Raw genomic sequence first — 15766 nt, 5'->3', positions numbered from 1 at the left:
GCATAGGCTGGCAGCTGTAGCTCCTATTCGACCCCTAGCCAGGGAACTTCCATATGCTGCAGGTATGGTCCTAAAAAGAAAGAAAGAAAGAAATTTGAGACAATAATAAATGCTCTGTCTTAATGATATGGTTACTGATGTCTGCAGATACTATCAAATGCTAAAGACTGACACTAGAGGGAGAAGAATGCCTCAAGTGGACCAGAGGTCAGTTTATCATCTGTTTTGAAAATACTTTGTGAATATCAAGCAACTTGATTTCAAAATATCCTATAACTTATAAGGCTAGTCCAACAACCAAAATGAAAACTTTATACTCATATATACAAAGCATAAGCCTTTACGCCCATAAGCCTTTTGAAGAAACATCAGGGTTGATAATCCCAATAATTTATGCTTCTATTAAATAAATGATAGGCAATATCTATTCCTAATTACCTCATGGAAGAAGTGTCTCATCTGAGCCATTTTGGTTTTGAAGCGCTTTAGTTTTTGATGGATCCTCTTATCCTTCTCTAGTTGAGAGATGGTAGCCCATTCACAGTGCAGATAGGAGCTGAAGGGGATAAAAATAGCCAGTCATGGTGTGAGAAAGGGAAATTGGTAGGCTAGTATTTGAGGTGTACAGACATAACAAGTATGTGCTTCAGTAAGGAGAGTCTGTTAGGTCAGTGCTTCTTAAACTTATTTTGCATACAAACCACCTGACCTAGGGAGGGCTTGAAAGTTCACATTTCTAATAGGCACCCAGATGATGCCAATTCTGCCACTCCACAGATCATACATACTCCGAGTAGCAAGGTCTTAATGTTAAATTAAGGTATAGAGGATCACAAGGGGTTTTATCGGGAAGCACCCTTACCCCCTTCTTCCTGCAAGCAAATATTAAGAATCATGTTAATTCCTCAGCTTCTCCTTTGCCCTGAGTAGACATTTTTCTCACTGACAATAACAATTTGGGAGAGAAAACCACAACAACAACAACAACAACAAAAAATAGGGACACATTCCCACCCAGGATAGACTATACAGGAGAACTTTTTACAACCCTGTGGAATTTGGGGTGAAAAGCTTTTGGCACAGATCACATACTAGTTCTTGTACTTGACAAAGAATTCTTCTGCTTCAGTATATTGTCCAGAAGGAAGCTGAGAAGAAAAAAATGATAGTTATTAGCAACTTATTTGCCAAAGAGAACCTTTAATTTTAACTACACATGGAAAGGCTTCATACAAATCCTTACAGATTATATTAATGACTAAGGGATTAAAGAACTAATCTGGTACCTCAATACCAGAGGGCTGATAGCTGGAGAAAATAAGCCCTTACCCATTTTAAACAGATAAGCAAAAAGAAGAAGCAATAGGACAATTCCTATTTTCTATCTAACTTTTCTCCACCATCTCATATAATTATACTGTAGCAATAGAGCCTGACATCCAAAGGTGCTTATTACATAAAGCCTATGACTGTAGCATTATGGGCTAACATTAAAATCAGAGGCCTCACCTCCTTCTTCACAATCCGCATAGAAAGCACTTTGTCTACAATGGCTGCATCTTCTTCACTGGGATTCTCCTATAGCAAAAGATGCAGTCAGTCAACAGAATTGTGAGCAGCAAGCCAAAGGTCTCAAATTGCGTTAGTTCTCAGCTTACCACAAAGAATTGCATGGAAGGCAAAGTCTCGCCATCTGGTTCCTGCACTGGCTCAGGGAGGATAGGCTCAGTTTTGATTGGACCAGTTACATCTACTTCTTCTTCTTCTTCATCATCAGTGATCTTTATATCCAGGTCCTCTGTATATTTTTTCCGCTTAACTTGGCGGTTTGAACGTCTCTTCTGTGGATGCAAAAATGGGTTAAAATAACTGCTTAAGTCTCTCAAAAAGAAAACCTTTCAAACTATTTGCCTATGGAGTTCCCGTTGTGGTGCAGCAGAAACGAACCTGACTAGGAACCATGAGGTTGAGGGTTCGATCCCTGGCCTAGCTCAATGGGTTAAGGATCTGGCGTTGCCGTGAGCTGTGGTATAGATCACAGATTCGGCTAGGATCCCGAGTTGCTGTGGCTGCGGTGCAGCCCCTAGCCTGGGAACCTCCATATGCTGTGGGTGTGGCCCTAAAAAGACAAAAAACAAAACAAAACAAAAAAACAATACTTGTAATCAGTGAGGAAAAAGTGGATTACTCTATAAATGGAATTGAAAACAAATGACTAGCCATCTAGAGCATGAAAGAAACAAATTTACAAAAACATCAAAAGATTTAAGTTTTTACAAAAAAGATAAAAAATGTCACATGATACATTTCCCAAGCATAAAAAGGACTTCTGAATAACCAAGAAAAAAAATCAATATAATAGAAATATAGGCAAATAAGATAAATACACAATTCATAGAAAAAAACACAAATGGCTTTTAATGTAAAAACATGCTTACACTCATTATAAAATCATTACAACTGAAAACTAAACTAATACACCTTTTTTTTGCACCTAACAGAGTGGCAAAAATCAGAAAGTTTGATCAAATATTTAAAACAGGAATACATATGCTGCTGGTGATAGTACATATTGGCACAAAGAAAACTGCCGTAGAAGAAAATCTGCCAGTACCCTTTGATCCTACAATTCTACTTCAAAGATATTATCCTACAGGTAAATTTGCACATATATACAAATCTTGGAAACATTAGTTGTGGTAGTAGAAGACCAGAGAAAACCTAATGTCCACCAATAAGAGATTGGTAAAACAAATTAGGCTAGTCAAAAAATGGAACACTATAGAACCATTTAAGAACAGGGCAGGAGTTCCCATAGTGGCTCAGTGGTTAACGAACCTGACTACCATCCATGAGGATGTGGGTTCAATCCCTGGCCTTGCTCAGTGGTTTAAGGATCAATCCCGTATTGCCATGGGCTGTGGTATAGGTCACAGACGAGGCTCGGCGGCTCGGATCGTGCGTTGTTGTGGCTGTGGCATAGACTGATTGGGCCCCTAGCCTGGGAACTTCCATGTGCCACAGATGTGACCCTAAAACGACAAAAAAAAAAAAAAAAAACCAGGGCAGACTGAAAGACTGAATATTGAAGATAAAGAACTAAACCCTCATTGCTGGAAGTATAAAATGACAATCACTATGGAATCTGGCAGATTCTCATAAAGTTACATTGTTATATGTTTAACTACCCCACAGTCTATCAACTCCTGGGGATTTAGATAGAGATTTAGGCACATCTACAAAGTACTTGTACCAAGACTGTTCACTGCAACCCTACTCATAACAGCCTCACACTGGAAACAACCCAAATACCTAATAGGAGAATGGATAAACATTGTGGTATGTTCATAAAATAAAATATTTCTCAAAAAAAAAAACACGAACTATTGAGATACATCAACAACATGAATGAATCTGAACAACATTATGCTGAAAAAGTGAGGCCCATTTACATGAAGTTTAGAACAGGTTAAGTTTAATCCATGATAATAGAAATGGTAGCCTATGGGGAGACAGTAGGGAGGGGATGGTGAACGCATTGGAAAAATGGTACAAGGGGGCTTTCTGGGACAATGGGACAACAGACTTAATGAAATAATCTCTCTACTTTGGTGTATATTTCAAATTTTTCCTAGTAAAAAAAGTGGGTGGGAGGAAGAATGGGTTAAAATCTACTCATTTTCTGATAAAGAACTACCTCCAAGATATATTGTTGGAGAAAGAGCATAGTACAGAAGAGTAGATATGGAAAACTTAAATTAAGTGGATGTAGAGTGCTCATGAAAGTAAAGATTATTTCCAGAAGGATACACAGAAATGGTAACACAGGTTACCTCTGGGGAAGAGAACTGGGGGGCTGTGAGATGATCACACGATTGTTAGCAACTTCAGTGTATCTCCTCAGATTCTTATGTTGAAAACTTAATCCCTAGTACCTTAGAATGTGATTGTATTTGAAGAGAGGGCCTTTGAAGAGGTGATTAAGTTAGGGTGGGCAGTAATTCAATTTCTTTAAAAGAGGAGGAAATTTGGACACATGCAAAGACACCAGGGATATATACACTGAGGAAAGACCAAGTGGGGACACCGTAAGAAGGTGGCCAAGAGAAGTCTCAGAGGTAATCAGACCTGCTGACCTCTTGATCTTGAACTTCTAGCCTTCAGATCTGTGAGAAAATAAATCTCTATTGTTTAAGCCACCTAGTCTATGGTATTTTGTTATGGCAACCCTAGCAAATTAATACACCAGTTCTTAAATTGTACTAGTCTCTGCATTTCTTATTACAAAAATACTCCTTCAGTTTGTGTTTTAATTGTTTAACAAATATTTTAACCTTTTATTTTTTTAACAAGCACATACATAACTCTTACTATGCTGTCTTACCTAAGCACTGTTCTATGTACTTTGTAAATGTTTACATTTAATCCTCCTAACAACCCTACTTGGTAGATATAATTATCTGTATTTTAGCAATGAGGAAATTGAGACACCAATAGGTTAAGTAAACTTGCCTGAAGTGACAATGTTAGTAGTTAAGATGAGAACCCAGGAAATCTTCCTCCAGAATCTGTGGTCTTAACCACTACACTGTTTAGGAAATTTTTTTTGGTTGTTATACATGCATAATTTTTACATAGTTAAAAATACCAATATTTTCCTTTATGACTTCTGCATTTTACTACCCTCCTGAGAAAGATCTATCTGACTTGATAATTACTTTAAAAAAAAAACCACCTCACCTATGCTTTATAAAGGTTCGTGATTTCAATTTTTACATTTACATCTTTGATTAAACTAGGATGTGTTTTTGTTTAAAGAGTAATGCAAAAAACCCAGTTTATTTATTTCTTCCTAAATGGGTGGTCAGTTGTCCTAACATAATTTATTGAATAAGCTTTCTTTCTATTGATTTAATGGTCTTTTAACTTATACAATAAATTCTCATAACTGTTTGCATCTATTTCTAGATTCTATCAGCTTTAACTAATCTGTTATTTCCTCTCTAATTCCAAACTCTTAGTAATTATTATTTCATAATATAATCTAATGTCTGTTAAATCTAGTTTTTGCCTCATTTTCCTTTTCAAAAATGTTTTGGCTACTCTCACATGATAATATTCCCCAGAGGAACCCAAGTCTCAGTTTGTAACTGTACAGATGTTTTTAAGGAAGAGGGGAGGCATTTAAGTATTGATACTTAGTGAGGCACTTGAGGTTCATTTAGTAAACCTCCATTTCCAAAAAAGGATTTTTTTTTCAGATAAGGAATTTAGACATAGCTAAGTAAGATGGTACCATAAGGCAACAGAGACAGAGGACTAAAGCTCTTCTGATCCAGCTTCTTTTATTCTCTCCCTAATGTCACTCATCTCCAAAAGGTAGCTAAAACATTGTGCCTTAAGCACCAAGTTCAGAGTGAGAACCTGAAGTGCAGAAGTGGGGCAGGAGGGATAGCTGGGAAGGTCAAAGAAAAACCAGGAGTTCCCATAGTGGCTTAGCAGTAATGAACCCGAGTAGTATCGATGAGGACTTGGGTTCAACCCCTGGCCTCCCTCAGTGGATTACAGATCTGACACTGCTGTGAGCTGTGGTGTAGGTCTCAGATGCAGCTCAGAGCACAAGTGGCTGTGGTGTAGGCTGGCGGCTGTACCTCTGATTCAACCCCTAGCCTGGGAACTTCCATATGCCACAGGTGTGGGCCTAAAAAGACAAAAAAAAAGAAAGAGAGAAAGAAAGACCGACCGACCAAAGTATTGACATAGTCATAACAATCATACAGAACAATTTCCGATTTGTTGGATTTTAATAAAATGGGTATTGCTATTTTTTATAGTTATATGCTTTTTGCTTAAAAAAATTAAAATTTAAAAGACATGACCATGATCAGCTCTTAACTCTTTTACGTTTTAGGTCTACCTCTGGTTTAGAAAAACTGTTGAAATGGGCATAGGCTTATTATCTTTCAGTATCTATTCCTGGTTTATCTGTCAGAATTAAACATGATTTTTAAATAAGTTCTTTAGTGATCCGTTTACCTGAATGCTGCTTTCTTCATCTTCCCGGGGTGATTGTGCAGGCATGACTTCCACATCTGAATTATCAGATGAGGTATTACGCTTTCTCTTCTTACCCACCACAGGAGTGATGGTGCTAAAAAGGAAAAAATAAATCTAGTTACAGTGAAGGCAAGAAAAATTTAGGAGTAAGAAAATATGATTAATGTAAGCCATCACATACAAAGCTTCCAGACAGAGGTCTCTAGACCTTCTGTCTATGGGATACACAGCTACCGAGCAAGGTGTTTAGATGAAGAAGATATTGGGGTTTCCAAACTACCAGCTGACCTTTACATCAGGTTTGACAAATCTTCGCTACCACTGTATTCACAGATACCAGAAGGAAAGCAGCGTAACATAACAGAATGAACTCCTGACTAAGAATTACAAGACCTCATTTTAGTTCCAGTTCTGTGACTAGCTGGGCATCAGTTTCCTCACTGATGATAATACTGGGCCTTACAGTTAGTTGTTGAGGATCGAGTAAGATAACAGATATGAAACTTTTTTTTTTTTTTTGCTTTTTAGGGCCATACCCACGGCATATGGAGGTTCCCAGGCTAGGGATGGAATCGGAGATACAGCTGCCGGCCTACGCCATAGCCACAGCAACTCGGGATCCGAGCCGTGTCTGTGACCTACACCACAGCTCACGGCAACACCAGATCCTTAACCCACTCAGCGAGGCCAGGTATTGAACCAGCAACCTCATGGTTCCTAGTTGGATTCGTTAACCACTGAGCCACGATGGGAACTCCTGAAACTTGTTTTTTAAAGCTAAAAAATCCTGTACAAATAGAAAGCATTATTTTAATTACACCACAAAGCCTGATGAATCTTAGGAAGCAGGAGCTAGGGAGAAAGGAGTGAAGCTACAAGACATAAAAAGGGAAGAAAAGACACTTAATTGTGAGAAGATTTATGTGGCAAGCCATGGCTCTGTCAAAACTGTCTGAGGCTGAGAGTGGTTGCTGAAATCTTCTCCAGTCCACAGACGAAATGCCAAGAACCAGGGGTCTTTTACTGGTGTGGATGGGAGGTAGGTAGTGAGAAGTCTCTTTCACACTACGGTGATAGAAAATCAGGAAGAATACAGAAAAACAGTCACAGATTTTAAATGTAACCCCTAACACAAGCCTGGCTATCTTCCCTGTGCCTTGGTGCTCACCTGGGACAGAGAAAAGAAAGGCCTTATTATCTTCTATGATAAACAGATCACCGTGCACTAACCATGTAGCTGCTAAATACTAATAGTTCCTCTCTGCACTAATTTTAAAATGAGTTCACTGTCCTCAAATGTCCTATCAAAATAGCAAAGCGTTGGTACTCACTTTAGCTTACTCTTGCCCTTGGTTTTGGAGGTACCAGATGTTTTGCTCTTCTTTGGCTTTTCTTCTTTGAGCCTCTCCCCACTGCTCTTCTTCCTGCGTTTCTTTTCACCCTCCTCCTCAGGCCGAACACTGGGCAACTCATCCTCATTCAGGACTCGAGGTATATTCTGTTCACCCCGAGCACGGGCCCTAGCAATGGCCTCTGCTACAATCCGATTTGCTTTCTCTTGTTTCTTCTGGTGCTCCAGCCTACGGTTTTCTTCAATTCCCGTCTTGCCCCCAGTATGAGGGGTAGAGCTTGCTGGTGAGGACAGAGCTGCCACTTCACTGGCACTTAGAACTTTAACTACAGAGAGCCCAGAAGATGCCCCTTGGGAAGAGCCGGCCTATAGAAATAAAGACACTAAAATTTCAACATTCTTGTAGTGAAATGACCTGAATAAAAGAGCTCTGAAGCAGGCAGGCTAGAAATTTTAACTCTCTAATTACTCAAGAACCAAACTCTGACCAACTCCTACTGAACCTAGAGACACATTTAAAGAAAAAAAAAAAGAAGAAAACTGTTTTATGGTGGGAAGGGGATGAGAAAAGGCGAGAAATCTGTGTCAAATTAACCTTCGATATCCTTTAGCCATGCTTCTAATGTCAATACCCATCTCTATAATCCCCCCAAATTTCAAACAATATTGCCAACACTGGCCTCTAGGCTAAAAGGAAAAAAATTCAGATCTATTCTTGGCCTACCTGTATCTCCCTCGGGGCGAGAGGAATGATAATCATTTGACCCTTTAAGAGTCTTTATCTTTCAAGCAGGATGATATTTTGTCATTTTTATTCACGAGAACATTAGGAAAAGATTGTAAATGAAAAGTTCAACAAGTACTAGACAAATCATCTCTTATTCTAAACCCAAAAATAACCCTCAAATCTTTTCATGACATAATTAAAACAAAATTTCCATGGGTGAAAGAAATAAAAGTCTGCATCTCATTTCAGAGGTAGGAATCTAGACTGGCCCCACATTCAACAATGAGTGGTCACTGAGGGTAAGAGCAAGGGACTAAGAGACTTGTTTTCCTTCTTAACTCTGTAAGTCTCACCTGTGGCTGCAGCACCACCTTGAGTGGTACTGAAAGTCTTTGTCCTGGGCCCTGTCCTGGTCCCATTATCTGAGCCTGTTGCACAGAGGAGAGAGCCACTGGCTGGGTTGAGGGTGGCTGCTGGGGTTGTGGCTGTGATGATGGAGGCTGTGGTACAATCTGGATTTTCTGCTGCGGCTGCTGCACCTGCAGCTGGATAGTTACTACTTTGGCAGGCTGCCCCTGGGCATTCTTGGCTTGAGTCAGGGCTGCTAGCTGGTTGCCCTGTAACACTATCTTGCCTGGTAGACTCCCTAGCACGACATGCCGGTGTCCTTGGGGACCTCCAGACTGTGGCTGCTGGAGGACCAGCGTGATGCGTTTTGATTCACCCTAGAGCAAAGAAAGGAAATTGCAAGAGAGGTACAACATTAAGAATGGTAGACCTCTGAATATTTACACCAGTTTTCCTTATCCTAGAAATAAAAACTGGGGGTCAGAAGACACAATACAATTCGTTTATTCATCCTCCTATCTGTCCAGATAAAAATCTTTTCTGTAACAGCTCTGCCCAGTGGGTATCAAGCCTAGTCTTGAAAAACTGATGGGAGGCTCACTATCCTCTAAGGCAGTCATTCCATTTTTTGGAACTCTCTTAGAATAAAGTCTTTATAGTGAACTAAAATCTATCTTCTTACAGTTTCTCTCCACCAGCCCTACTTATCTGAATACTGCCCTCTTCTCTCCTCAAACTCTTCTGGCCAGAGCCTCAATTTTCTTACAATAGAAACTAGCCTTTCTCCTGGGCAAAATCACAGAAGGATGATCTTAATAATAAGAACAGAGGAAAGATACATAGCTTCCATAAGTCTTGCAAATATAAATATATTTTTCAAAAACCATTTTGTTCCAATGGCATCCTTACATTTCTCATACAACTTTACATCATACTTTATTGTGAGTTCTCATTTAAGGTCTGTAATTTCCTGGCAGACTGTGAGCTCTGTAACGACAGGGACTGTGTCTATCTTGTTCAGTACCAGCTAGGCACAGTGTAAATGTAGTAAGAGCTCAAAAAATATGTTAACACTAACTACTTTCTTCTAGTAAGTAATAAACATGTGGCTGTCAATACTACTGATAAAAAGAATTTAAACACGATTTCCTAGAGACATCTCTCCTGTGTTTGCTCTCACAGTTGCTGGGCCCTCTACTAAACCAAAATTCACCGCCCCCTTTCACTCAAGTCACCTGGGTAGGTGTAGAGGTCAGTGTAACTGCAGGCTTCAGTGGGGGCCCTGTGGCCCCAGGGTTTCCAGCAGGAGCTGAACCCTTAACTGGCTGTAGAACCAGCTGCTTTACTGGTCGGCTGGGCTGGACAATGCGCTGAACAGTAGCCTGGTTCCCAGGGACCTTGGCAGCCAACACTGTATTACCAGAGACAATGGAAACACCAGGTCGAAGGGGAGTGCCGGTTAGCACTTTGGTAAAAGTGACTTTTCCACCATTGGCTGTGCCTGCCACGAGGGGCTGAGCTGTGCTGGTGATACCTTGGGCCTGAATTTGTGCCACATGGGCACCAGTGACTGAGGAGCTTGGTGGGGCCTTAAGAATAACAATCTTAGGGGCTGACTGAGATGGTTGCCCTCCAGCACTACTGGAGGAGACAGCTGTGGCAGAGACACCCATGAAAGGATTCCCTTGGCTCAAGATCTCCTGGCTCTTGGAGACCTGCAAAAGTCCTGATGTTGGCGTCGGTGTCTGTAAGACAGGTTGGGCTGGCTGCTCTTGGCTGACAGGCTGAGTGGTATAATCATGCAAGGTTAAAGATTCTGGAGCTGGAGCTGCTGATTCTTTGGGAAGTTCTGTGGGGGTTGTTTCCTCTGGTGGGGGGACCAAGTCACTTGCTGATGAATTCCCCACATCACCACCTCCACCATCCTGGTTCATCTGATCCAAGGAGTCCAGAGAGCTTGGCAGTCCAAGAGCTTCCTCAATAGGATCTTGCGTGACTTGATTGAAGCTGTCATCAGTCAGAGAGTCCAGGCCAAATAAATTTGGGTCATCAAACAGATCCATGATGGGGTCTGCCATCTTGGGAAAGTAATGGGGGTACTTCCCCAAGGTCTAGGGAGGGAAGGGGAGGGGGGGTACTGGCTCTCCCCTCCCCTCCCCTATTAAGAAAAAAATGTACACAATGGAAGAGGACTACTCTTCACATAAAGAGGCAAGAAACAAGTGCATGTCAGATTGTCCTGACCTTCATAGAGCAAGATGGCTAGGTCTTCAGAGGAAGATGGTGGAACTCCTGTTGTAGGAAGACAAATGACAAATAAGCAAAGTAGGTGATCTCAGGGAAAAGTTCTCCTTCTTAGGTACTACCCTTAATATAAAATAGCATCAACATAATGAGAGAAGATGGAAACGCAAGGTCATCTGAGGATGGAGACACAACAGAAAGAACATCCATATTTCTGCTTCAAAACTAAAATTAAAAAAGAAATTAACTCCCTTTGGGGGCTCTTACACCTACAAGCTTTGAAGCTTCTATCTGTCAAGATCACTCAGGTGTCTCTGTCCATTTCTTTTTTTTTTTTAGGGCTGAACTTGTGGCATATGGAAGTTCCCAGTCTAGGGGTCAAATTGGAGTTGCAGCGCCATCCAGGCCACAACCACGTGGGGTCTGAGCTGAGTCTGCAAACTACACCACAGCTCACAGCAACGCTGTATCCTTAACCCACTGAGCAAGGCCAGGGATCAAACCCGCGTCCTCATGGATCCTGGTTGGGTTCATTACCGCTGAGCCATGATGGTAACTCCTGTCCACTTCTTTTTACAATTATCATTCTTAAGTAGAGATTAGAAAATTTAATATTTATTCACCTTTTATTTCAGGTTCTTAAGTTGACAGAACTTAACAGCATACCAGCAATACTTCAGTGACTATAGGTAAAGACTTCTCTATTTTACAAGTTTCCCTTGTATTTTAGATACTTTTACTCACTACTGATAAAAATAGCCACCATTAACCAAAATTTTACCCAGGAAGTTTCACAAACTTTATTCTAGTTAACCTATCAATTAATCTATACACAGTATTTCTGTTATGAAGTTCCCTCCGCACTTTCTCATATTTAAGATCAAAAACTTCCTTTCTAAGAGATTCAAAGAATCCTACAATTTAGTTCCAGTTCCAGTTTATATTCCCAACTTTCACTCCCATCACTCCCTATATATACCCTACCCTACATTCCAGTCCAACTAGACAATACAGTTCCCTTAATGACATTGCTATCTGCATGATTTTGCCTATTATGCTGTAGCTTCTCCCTGGAACATCCTCACACCTTCCTCCCAAATATTTCAGCTGAAATCTCTACCACCCTCAAAGGTCTTCTACTCCATAAGGTGAGCCCTGAACCTCTCCATAAGGTGAGCCATTTGTGATGACTTGGTTTCCTCACCTTCTTTAAATACCCAGGTGTTGTCTGCACTTTAATTTAAAGCACTTTAGATATTCAACATTGATTAAAATAAGTCTCAGGTCCATTTCCTCCGAAGGCCCAAATGGTTCCTTTGTGCAAATTATAAAAAGCTGTCTCCTCCTCAAGATGCTTGTCTGCCATCTGCTGGAAAACTGTCATACTAAACATATTATCTACGATGATAATAAACATGTGCAATGCACACCCTGCACAATCCTCCATGGTGGCCCAGCTCCTGTTTCCCCAAGAGACAAGAGTTCCTGCATGGTAGGGATCATGTCTTATTCATCTGTGGATCCTTAAAGAACCAGCAGGATAGTGCATACACAGTAGCTCCTCCAAAAAATATTTAATGAATTAAACTATTTGCTTGCAGTGTCTGGAATGAACCATTCAGCCCTTAAGCAAAACTAAATGGTATTCCCTGATTCTAGGATGAGACTGTAGAAAGCTTCTGATCTTGAAAAACTGTTGTACAAATAACTGAAAGTATGTTTACTAAATCCACATCTGGGGCTTTATGTTCATAAAAATGCTGGAAAAAGGAACAACTAAGACAAGGATTTATAAATACATTACTAGATAACTATATGAAAATGTAGTGTCTGCATTTGTATTTGATATCAATATTTGTCAATCCAGGAGTCTTGCTTAATAACACCATTTCTCCTAACTTTTAAAAGACAACAGAGAAGAAATCGGTCAGTGACACAGTACAGACTTGACTGAAGAATTTTCACACAACCCCAAACTTTTTTCCCCCTTCCAGCTATCCTTTTTAAATGACATAATGTGGGTAAACAGCCCAGAAACTCTGACATAGATAAAGAGAACTGATTCATCAGAGGTTGGCATATCAGTCAAAACTACAAAGCATACATGGCATCTCTACCAATGTTAAACAAGATCTTCCTAGCCTCAGTAACTGTATACCCTTCACATTTCAACCAGGGTCCCTATCACTTCCCTGGCTAAACTATTCCACTAGCTCATTCCACCCTCTCCTATCTAACACCTGCCCCAAAGCTCCTCAAAATGGTGATCAGAAGAGTTATGGATGTTTCTTGATTTAATGAAAATCTACTCAATAATTTTATAAGTTTTCTCAATACTACCATTAACTTTTTTCTAGTTATGCCCTACTTTGCTGCCTATTATCGTTCATCTCCTTTTCACGGTCAGAGAAGTTACACTAAATATCTAACAGTTAGGTATCACAAAGAACTACAGTGAAAGTTTCCACTAACTACAAGTTTATGCTGATAATAATAGTTTTTAACCTGCTTTTTCTTCCATGGCATATTTTGTCCTTTCCAGGACTCCTTGCTTTTTTTTCACTCAAATGCTCTTCCATCCCTCTACAACTGCCCAATCTCAAACAGTGAGACAGATCTCATTTTTTAAGGGGAGAAACCAGGCTAGCAGTTTCCAACATATTTCTTGCTTCTATACGACTCAAGTATAAGTCTTTAAAGGTCAGTGCACTTATCATTTGTCTCCTTTTCCAATCTTGGGGCCAAATTTCTGCTTTTTCTGGTACAGTCAGTGTCCAATAATTTAAAAACCTCACCACTGACTTAATGCCACACACTCAAGTCTCACTACTTCTTAGTCCCATCCCATAAATTCACCTCTACTGACTTAATTCATCTTGTACAAATATTTTAATCCTAGTTTTCTGCTTTTCCTTCTTTTTTGGGGGGGGGGGCACACATGCCAAGGCACACATAAGTTCCTGGGCCAGGGATTGAACCCACGCTATAGCAGCAACCCAAGCCACTATAGTAACATCAGATCCTTAACCCACTGTGCCAAAACAGATCTCCTCCTGCTTCTTTCTGGCCTCACACCTTTACGTTGTCCTTGACTCGCAAAAGATTAAACCTTCTCGGGAACATACCTCCAACTTCTTCACCCCTCTTTCTATTCCGACTTATGGGTCATCCTGGCTATATCCATATCTGGCCTATTCTACCAAGCTCATCTATTCCATGGATTCTCTTTCTATGGTTTAAATCCTGGTGAAAAATTCCAAATACGTGAAACCCTTAAGATATCCCTAAGTAAAGCAACTGCCTAGATAAAGAAATCATAACAGACTTGTATCATATTGAGAATGAAAAGCCAGTCTTCACCTACCAGTGCCCCAAAGAAAAAGACATGTATATGCCCAAAAGGAAAGATAGAGTTTGATGGTTGTCCTCTATGACCTTCCATGATTTCAAACTAATGATCAGAATAATGACGGAAAATTTGGGGGTGGGATGGGAGCTGGGGAGAAGCAGAACTTCAGCAAAGGTTAAAATCCAAAGCCACCCATCTATAATTTCCAAATAACAAGCCAGAGAAATTCTTCATATAATAGCCCTTCATCTCACCTGCTTCTTAAAGGAGGAACTACTCCTTCCTCTTAAAGTAAGCACAAATTGATGTTCTGCAGCTTTATTACCTCTAATATAGTTCTTCTGGATTTTCTTGGAAACCTAGAGTCCCAACTCTCCTGTTCTTATTCTACATGTCTCCTTACCCATACCCATTTCAGTAACAACCTGTCTGTCCAATCATAAAGGGCTTTATTTTACTTTATTCTATTGCTTTTTAGGGCCACACCTGTGGCATTTGGAGGTTCCCAGGCTAGGGGTCTAATTGGAGCTACAGCCGCTGGTCTATGCCACAGCCACAGCAACGCAGGATCCGAGCCACGTCTGCAACCTACACCACAGCTCAGAGCAACGCCGGATTGTTGACCCACTAGTGAGGTCAGGGATGGAACCAGCAACCTCATGATTCCTAGTCGGATTCGTTTCCAATGTGCCACGATGGGAACTCCAAGGGCTTTATTTTAATTCTCCTCCATACTTTCCCCCATACCTTTCAACAAAGCAGTGATTCTCACTGGGAGATGAAAGGTATGTAAAGTTTGAAAATGTATATTCAATGATACAAGTTATAAAAGGAAAACACATACCATTGTTTATGTTATTTATATTCAATAAAACTGGATGATATCTCTTGGCCTGTGAGGATCTGTAAAAGATACCAGTGGCAGGGGAGCAGCCTGGGGGGGATAGGCAGGGACAGAGAAAGAAGAAGCACCCCTGGTTTGGAAGGATTATTAACATCTCTGTGGTGGGATAAGATTTCTCACGGTTTATCATACTGTTTATGGTGGATGAGAAACACTGGAACAGAAATCAGTCCAGTTGTCTAATACATAAAATTATATAAAATGAACTGTATCTCCATTTACAGATTTCTCTGTACTGCCCATCCTCTTAGAAGATAAGAGCCAAATACCATATTGACAAATACTGACCTTTTTTTTTTTTGCAATATACACTTTTAGAAGTACCAGCCAAGCCCACTTTACCTCTAACTGGTCAAAGATTCAGAAAAGAACAAACTATTTTACTTCAAAGTATTAATGTTGTTATTGGAAACTGTATCTTTTCAAGAGGATCAGCTGCAGACATTGTTGAAACAAAAGATGGGTAGAAGCTGTTTCAAAAAATCCCTTGAAAATAAATCAGAAGGTTTAAGATGAAAATCACCAACATAATTTTAAGAGAATGATTTAAAAACTGTACCAAGGAGACATCTGTGAGACCCAAAGGGTCTCAAACCTTATAGAAATGGGAAATAAGCATCCAAGGTGAATGTAATCACAATTTAGGGTCAGCAGAGGATCAGGATGGAAGGACACAGACCGTAAGAAATGGAGCTATTAACTTAAGGCCACTCGGGAGATTTCCTCAAGAAGATCGAGATCCTAAGCCATTTTCTCTATCTTCACCATTCTCATGACCAAATTTGT

The 15766-nt window shown here is 40.2% G+C and overlaps 1 protein-coding gene across 21 annotated transcripts in view; it reads right to left on the bottom strand.

Annotated features, from left to right (window-relative positions):
- Positions 1-15766, bottom strand: part of CHD8 (chromodomain helicase DNA binding protein 8) — a 61250-nt gene that overhangs the window by 29328 nt on the left and 16156 nt on the right. For 11 of the 21 annotated variants that reach the window (XM_013978247.3, XM_021099297.2, XM_003482263.5 and 8 more), the window contains exons 2-9: positions 9719-10775; positions 8489-8860; positions 7389-7774; positions 6037-6151; positions 1659-1841; positions 1510-1578; positions 1093-1148; positions 439-556 (exon numbers count right to left, since the gene is read on the bottom strand). In XM_013978247.3, the coding sequence (XP_013833701.1) occupies positions 439-556; positions 1093-1148; positions 1510-1578; positions 1659-1841; positions 6037-6151; positions 7389-7774; positions 8489-8860; positions 9719-10561 (2142 nt within the window). In that variant the 5' untranslated portion in view covers positions 10562-10775. The remainder of the gene's footprint in view (positions 1-438; positions 557-1092; positions 1149-1509; positions 1579-1658; positions 1842-6036; positions 6152-7388; positions 7775-8488; positions 8861-9718; positions 10776-15766) is intronic. The other 10 variants (XM_013978251.3, XM_084969282.1, XM_021099302.2 and 7 more) reach the window with 1 other exon arrangement.

This window comes from Sus scrofa, chromosome 7, assembly GCF_054392235.1.
Source record: "Sus scrofa isolate SSC_HxYL_T2T_F1_AM1 chromosome 7, Sscrofa_HxYL_maternal_Yorkshire_Landrace_v2.0, whole genome shotgun sequence".
Lineage (NCBI taxonomy): Eukaryota > Metazoa > Chordata > Mammalia > Artiodactyla > Suidae > Sus > Sus scrofa.
This window is presented reverse-complemented; position numbering and strand designations above follow the sequence as displayed.